General features: G+C 41.9%; 1 protein-coding gene across 1 annotated transcript; it reads left to right on the top strand.

The window, feature by feature from the left end:
• Positions 1 to 3,564: 3,564 nt before the first annotated feature.
• Positions 3,565 to 7,946, top strand: LOC112893955 (serine carboxypeptidase-like 26). The gene is made up of 10 exons (XM_025961494.1): positions 3,565 to 3,878; positions 4,297 to 4,404; positions 5,119 to 5,214; positions 5,306 to 5,398; positions 5,967 to 6,055; positions 6,485 to 6,760; positions 6,845 to 6,993; positions 7,088 to 7,183; positions 7,441 to 7,546; positions 7,680 to 7,946. Exons 1-10 carry the CDS (start codon positions 3,617 to 3,619, stop codon positions 7,827 to 7,829), a joined length of 1,425 nt encoding a protein of 474 aa, XP_025817279.1. The 5' UTR covers positions 3,565 to 3,616; the 3' UTR covers positions 7,830 to 7,946.
• Positions 7,947 to 8,177: the final 231 nt, after the last annotated feature.

The following is an 8,177-nucleotide window of genomic DNA, read 5'->3' as shown; positions in this document are numbered from 1 at the left end:
TATGGAATCACCATATAATACTTAAGCCTTTCCTCTTCTTGCACACACATGGCAATGGCCTTCTCAATATCAAAGTTTTCTGGCTGTAAGTTGTAGTTGACAAAAAAAAGCCTCATACTCTCTAGGCAAAGGAGGCAAAGATCAAATGAACTAGAAACTTGTCCTTAAGCTCCATATCCATAGGCTTGAACTTGGATGTCAGGTTGCTCATCCCCAATATGTGCTCTTTTATCCCTCCACCAGTGCATTTATCTGTCACTAACCTCTTAATAAGAGTGCTTGCATAAGCCTTTGAAGAGCCAGTAAACTGACTCTTCCTGAGATACTCCTTGGCGGTGGTACAATCTGGGATTGCTCTCCTTATCGCCTCCACAATGGAGCTCTTAATCACATCAAACACTTGCGGTTTGACTGATCCCACTTCAGACGCTCAAGGTCGTACTTAATTCTTATTGGTGCATGCTCACGCGTTCGAGCGGTGAAAGCTGCATCAGTCTCATTTTCTACCCTCACTAGTTCCCACAGGTTCTGTGGGACAGAGAGAGGTGAGTGCTAGATCAATATTGGATAGCGCAAGTGTCATCTCAATCTTCTCTCGCCATGAGCCATAGTTTCCTCCATTGAGGGGCTCGATGTCTGAGATAAATGTCATTGGGTTGGAGCATGAAAACAAAATTCAGAAAGATTGAGAAACATTTAGAATAACATGTGCATGCCTTAATTTAAACGTTGGTCAAAATTAAAACATACAATGTTCACTACTACATTAATTCTATATCACCGTTGGGCGGAAATAGAACTAATGCATGGATAAACTCATGAATAAAATTATAATATTGCTATCATCAACTTGAATAAAATCATCATTAGTTCTAATTTAATTAACAATATCATAATTATCTTGAATAAAATATAACTACTCTTTTAATTAAATTATCCCGTTAGTTCTAATTTAATTAAAAGATAATCAACATTGCATCGGAAAAATAATTCTTTTGAGAAACATTTTACATTCTAAACATTTTTGGGTACCCATCTACCCTCTAAACAATTTATCACGTTGGTTCAAAAAAGAATAGAGATGAAAAACTAGACATAAATCATCAAAATGAGCTTCTGAAAAGAATAACTATAAACATTAAAACTTCTACTGTTCATAGCAAAGCTAGCCGATTGTTTTGGCTTGGCTCGCCCACGCCTCTGCACGACTCGGCCCAGTTTGCTTCAAGTCACGCACGTCCAGCCCATGCGCGCATGTGGCTCGGCCTGCAAGCTTGGCTTGCTGGCCATGGCTCGCTCCGGCCCAATAGCCATCTTCCAGCTCGGCTCGTCTCATCGTGGGCCTAAGGCCTAGCAACCGACAGTTGGGCCGGCAAACTGGCCCAGCACGCTGCTTTCCTATCACCCCACCCAAGTTGAATCCTGGTCCAGCCACTCCTGGCTGTTGATCGGGATCGGATGGCCGGCCGGCGATTTCGCCGGATTAAAACCAACAGCGGCCTACTCCCCTTTGGAAACCCTAGCTCACATCTTTTCTTCTCCCCTTCTCTCCTCAGCCCCGAACCGAGGACGGTGATGATGGAGTGATGGCCACCTCGGCGGAGGGAGATGGCGGCGCCACCGCAGGCCCCCTCGCCGGCGCGCGCGTTCACCCGAGTGTGAGCACGCCGCCGTCGAGCGGCCTTGCGTTGGTGCTCTGAGCCTGCACGCTGTCAAGCGGCGGCTCAGGTCTTCTTCCCATGCACTGTCGAGGTGACGGCTGATAGTAGCTGCTTCTTCCCGCGCGGCATCTAGGCGACAGCCAACGATGGTTGCGGTGGCAGGTAGGTCCCGCCGTCTCTTGTACTTCGGGCTTGGTGATGGAGGAGGCAGCGGCGGCCATGGTGACGGAGATGGCGTCGGGCAAGACAGTGACGATGTGGACAAGGCGCTCCGTCGACGTGGGCAAAGAGGAGCTGGCGATGTAGTCGACAACAGCAGGGCACGGTGTAGAGGGTGGCGGAGCTTCCCGTCGCTCACAGCGCCGTCCAGATTGGATCGCTAGGGTTTGTAAGTGGGGTCGAGTGGGCAGCGGTGAACCTCATCGTGTGTGCCCCCGGCCCCACCTTCTCTATTATATGTCTATTATTGGTGTTGCGTGACGGGAGCCCGCAACCATGGATTGGTTGTACGCCCCTGATGAGGGTGCATCAAGGGGTCCAACTCGATCGTTGGACCGAGCCGGGTTGAGATCAACCTTACAGCATGAAGTTGTTTTGTAAGCTGAGGTAAAGCTGAACTAGAAGCCGGGTAAACCTGTCTTTTTAGCTTCATTGGTGAAGCCATTTTAGGAGAAGCCCTTCCAAACGATCCCTAAGATGAATATGGATCAATAATCATTTCTAGTGTCTTATTTAATACAGATTATAAGGCTATCTTTCGCCAAGATAGCTGGTCAGATTTTGAGCACTTTCGCCAAAATACAGATGATGGATGGCTTAATCAACCTAGCTGTTGACACTTTAATGACTCCAAAAACATTCTTCCTTGCATAAGAAAAACTGAAGGTGAAAGAAGAGGATAGGGACCACAAGCACATCTACCTCTAAAAGTGTTCGAGAAAAAACATCTGCCTCTAAGAAGAGTTTGCTTCGTGTCCCGATCCTTAACAAGGAAAAAAATTGGGGTGAAGTTCCATAAAGGCATGATTATCAGTACTGAAATGATGAACAAAAAACTAAGTTTTTATTGGCTTTAGAAACATGAAAGATATTATGTAAATAAAGATCACGATCAGGGGCATGAACCATATACTGACATGGAAGACAAATATCAATACCAGCACCACTTGTTGGTACCATTTTGATGAAAATTTGATGCCTAATCAATGGAGTTCCAGGGCTGCTATATCATTATATGGTAAGGAGTCAGGATACATATTGGTATGCTAATACTACAAGGGGGCCACAAACTACACATTAGAGGCGAGTTGGAAAAACTAGCAAGTCGTGACAGGTACAATAGATTGAAAAGGTAATTTATTGTGATTGGCTGGATGCATTCTTCCTCCCAGTATCGTTGGATGCAAGTATATAGTTTGAGTTTGGCACGATGGATACGTTCAAATCGAGCTCGAGTTTGGGTGGTTGGTCTTTGTACCCGGTCGTACAACCAACCAATAGAGGGTCAGTGCATCCGCAGGTGCAGATTATTGCATCTCTTATACAGTCAATCAGACACTATTTTTCAAGATCACCACATCTACTCAGCCTTGTTTATTAGAATACATGATGCAAGTCCACGAGACAGCATTAACCAAACGGACTCTATGGCACTAAGATAATCATCAAATGATCAAGCAACATAGTCATAAGTCACAACTTGTACAGTACAAAACTAATAACTAATCATCTGACCAGTCAACAGTCAACACCTTTCACAACACTGGTATTGCTCAGGGGATGATGCATACTTGGAAAGCACCCTAGCTAGTCCCCAAACGACAAACAAACAATTGAAGGGCATCTTTGCTATAAATAGCTGAAGCCATCTAGCATCGTGCCTCCCTCAATGGTTGTGGACACAGAAGACAGAACACATAGAGCTTTGCATTCTGAGGGAGCACAACAGAAACCCAATGGCCTCTTCTACGGCAGTGAGGCATCCACTCTTCACCATCTTGATTGCTCTCTCGTTGCTGCCAGCGATCGCAGAGCAAGACGACGAGCAGGAAGGCGACCGGGTGGGGTTCCTCCCGGGGCAGCCCTCGAGACCTGCGGTGTCACAGTTCTCGGGGTATGTCACCGTGAATGAGAACAACGGGAGAGCGCTCTTCTACTGGTTCTTTGAGGCTCAGACGTTGCCAGCTCAAAAGCCTCTCCTCCTCTGGCTCAATGGAGGTTATTATCGCTTAGAAATTTTAGCTGTTTGGTCATTTCTTTTGCTTTCATGACTTGTCATTGCACTAAGAGAGATGAAGAAAGAATTTCCAAGTACGCAAGCGGCTCTTGTTCTTGGTTCTTTTCTTGTGCTTTTTGCCTTTGGCGCTGTAGTTTGCGGTACACGTCAGCCATGCTACAACGCTCCCCAAAACATGATCAGTAATGATCTAGTTGTATGATCTGTAGTCTGGCTTAGTTATAGACATTTCTACTACCGAAGTTGATTGGGAGCCCTCCGTTTTATAATATTTTTGAACTAATTAACTAATAACTGAGGGAGTATCCTTGATTATTCTTAGAAGCCATGTCTTCTTTGTGTAACAGATCTTTTCTTAATTTCTCAGTGGCCATCTAACATAATTTTTTCCATCTCCAGGTCCTGGTTGCTCCTCCCTGGGCTATGGAGCAGCTTCTGAGCTGGGACCTCTCCTGGTCAATGGCAACGGAACTGGTTTGGAGTTCAACAAATTTGCATGGAATAAAGGTTTGCTCCTCTCCTTGTTCAGCTACTAGGATGATGGTGCGTTTACATCTTCCAGTCACATATCAGTAATTTTGTTACTAATAAAATTAAACTTCCTACAACAGTTGTCTTTTCATGTGTAGAATAACCTCACCACCTTCTCAATTAAAAAACGTATTCCATCCATCCTAAAATATCACGGATCCTAGGCCTTTTAGAACATATTAGCTACTCCATCCGTTCCAAAATATAAGTCGTTTTCACTTTTCTAGATACATAGTAAATACTATAAATCTAAAAGAGCTAGAACCATATATATTTTGGAATGGAGGGAGTAGGATAGAAGGAGATGCATGTTCCTCTCAGCAAATCCAGTCTAAATCCAACTAGCTGGTTGAACAATGTAAGCCAGCCCTTAAAACGCAGGAGGGGGTGTTTTTTTAAGCCAAGAGTTAATACATGATTTCCTATATTTGTGGATAAGTTTTTAATATTGAGATCCTTTATATGTTATAATAGAGGGAGTAACTCATATCAATTGCTTATTTTGCTATTCAGCATGTAACTCGGTTTTCCACAGCTGAGTCCCCTATGTAAACTGGGCTACACTGAACTTGTTTCTTTACCAATTTTCTTCTGTGTCCATGGTCACAGAGTTCGTGCTGTTCTATCTAGTTTCCATATTTTCTTTTCCTATTACTCAACTTTTGTTTCCTTGGTTTAAAACTTCATCAGAGGCCAATTTGTTGTTCTTGGAATCTCCCGTTGGAGTTGGCTTCTCATACACAAATACTACCTCTGACCTAGACAACATCGATGATCGCTTTGTCGGTATTAATCTTGGAATCATGATTTTCACTAACAGGAAGTTAAATTTGATTGAGCTGCTTGGTTTCTTAATTGAAATTTCGAAATGATGCAGCCAAGGACACCTACACCTTCTTAGTTAACTGGTTCAGCAGGTTTCCACAATACAAAAGCCATGATTTCTACATATCAGGAGAGAGCTATGCAGGTAAGGAGGCAGACAGCTCCCTTTCTTCCAGCAAAGAAATTGCAATATTGAATGAGGCCACAATAGAAGGATACCACCTTTCGCCTTTCTTTAATGACCAGTAGTGTAAGCGTGCAAAACTGGAATAAATTCCATCCTTCCACTGTCCATTATTCTGTAGTCAAAAAGGTTATCCTAAACATCCAGACCCTATTCTCTACAGTCTCCAGTCCATGCGAATACAAGGATTCCGCTACCGCCTTTTCATCAGGTCTGGAACCGAGTTGGTAGGAATTATTCTGTTTAAAAATATGACTGCCTTATTGGAATCAGAATGCTTCTTTTCATTTGTTACCGCAAAGTAAGAAACCAAAATAATAATATTTAGGGTCAAAGGATAGGAAAGTGTCTGATCAAACAAAATATATGGAGAAAAATATGAAGATTCAAGCACGGTGGTTATCCAACTGGTCATGCACAAAAATATGAGGTCTTTGCGCCTAGCCACACTCACCAATATAATGTGTGAAACACATGTAGCACCATACATTATTTATGATTAAGACACTGACCAACTTTGATGCAACAGGCCATTATGTTCCTCAGCTGGCAGAAGTGGTGGACGACCACAACAAGAACCTTGAAGCGAATCAGCAAATCAATTTGAAAGGATTTATTGTAAGTAGATTAGATATAAACCCACCTCCTTTTATTTTTCTTAGTATAAAGAAAGTACTAAATTATTGACAGTAAATCTCATTTCAAAATCATTGTCATTAATACAATGATTATAATATTGATGGATACTAAACTTTTATCGTTCTCATGTATCACATTATTGTATTACAGATGTCAAACAAAATATGCAAATTTTGTTCCCGTGTATGTGTTCTTGATTTTTACACTGACTCTTCTTTTCCTTGCTCCAACGAGTAGTGTGTCAGTTTTTTCATAAGCTTATTATTTTCTTGTGGTTTGCTTTGTCAATTGTTTTTAATCGACCGAATTTGGAATATTCTGAAGCATATATGCTGCACACAGCAAGCTCTGCGCAGTTCAAGCGTAAACTAAGAAGGGCCTAAGAACTAATTTACCTACCATTTATAGGTTGGCAACGCAGAGACTAATGATTACTATGACTACACGGGAATCGTCGAGTTTGCTTGGAGCCATTCAGTCATATCAGATAAATTTTATGAGCGAGTCAAAAATGTTTGTGACTTCAGGCTCTCACCCACCACCAATGAGTGCAGCCATGTAATGAACCTTCTGTTCAAGATATACCATGAGATTGATATCTACAACGTGTACGCACCCAGGTGCAACATTGATGGATCAGCATTTTCGTCTAGTTTCAATAGCTCGGTAGAAAAAGAAGCCAAGGTAAGTGAGTTGTTCATACTGTAGCAGATACAGCAACTAGAGGATATGAAGGTAGGACCAGAAGTAACTGAATGCAAATTGTAGAACAAGTCCAAAAGATTGAGGATGTACTCGGGATACGATCCGTGCTACTCGAACTATATTGAAGCTTACTTGAACAGGATGGATGTTCAAAAATCACTTCATGCGAATATCAGTGGATGGATCAAGGATAGAAGATGGAGTCTTTGCAGGTGACATATATGCATTTGTTTCCTTGAGAGTTGAGATGCATGTCGTACAAATCAGATGGAATATATGACATCTCATCATACAAATTTGTTTCAGTGATCCCATTTTCGACAACTACGACATGGAGGTTTTTTCTGTTCTGCCTATTTACTCCAAGCTTGTCAAGCCTGGAATAAGAATTTGGGTCTACAGGTATGTGGATCCTGCAATAAATTAACCTGTTTGCTTTAGGCACTGGAAAAGCATAGCAATTGTTACACTAGAAATTTAAAAGAGGAGTAGAATTATCTGACTGTGGTTAAATATTATTCGTTGATGCTGTTAAAATTAGTTTCTTTTTATGTCTCAGCATGCCCTTGTAATTCTTCTGCTGGATTATTAAATATGATAACTGCTTGACGTGCATTCTCAGGCCCTATTTTTTGTGCCCCTTTGTGTTCTTTATACAGTGGAGACGTGGATGGCAGGGTTCCATTTATTGGATCCCGGTACTGGGTAGAGGCACTTGGTCTTCCTATCAAGTCACAGTGGCAACCATGGTACTTAGAGAATCAGGTCGGCCACCCTACTAGAAGCCCAAAGTTTACATATTTATTCATTTTGATAATCTTTATGTAAAATGAACATTATACTTCAGTTTTCTTTCATCGGTCATTCATACTAAGAGGACGTCTAAAACTCATCACAGGTTGCTGGAAGGTATGTTGAGTATGAAGGGCTGACAATGGCCACTGTTAGAGGAGCAGGTCACACAGTGCCTCAAGATAAGCCAGCAGAGGCACTTGTGCTTATCAATTCCTTCCTTTCGGACAGGAAACTTCCGACAAAAGATATCTGAGAACCACTACCAGAATGAAATATGCTGAATGAGTAAGGGAGAAGAAATAACCGATTTTAAGATCGATGTAACATATATCCAGTACGGGCTCTCTATATGTACCCAAATTAATGCAGAAACCGAGAATGAACTCCTTCATAATTTTCCTGTGTGGTAATATGGTTCAAATTATTTTCTCAACTAATGTGGCCATATAAGAATGTTTTTGGTCTTTTGGATGTTTATGATCTCTCATTCTTCTGAAGAAAATAAAGTTAAGCCTAGGCTGCAACCAAAGCGGTTCATGCCACTAACATTTCTTTACCATTTATCACTACTTCATTGGCATAAATTACTAATATTCAAGGG

This window comes from Panicum hallii, chromosome 5, assembly GCF_002211085.1.
Source record: "Panicum hallii strain FIL2 chromosome 5, PHallii_v3.1, whole genome shotgun sequence".
Taxonomy (NCBI): domain Eukaryota; kingdom Viridiplantae; phylum Streptophyta; class Magnoliopsida; order Poales; family Poaceae; genus Panicum; species Panicum hallii.
The sequence above is the reverse complement of the archived record's forward strand: the minus strand, read 5'-3'. Positions and strand labels throughout refer to the sequence as shown.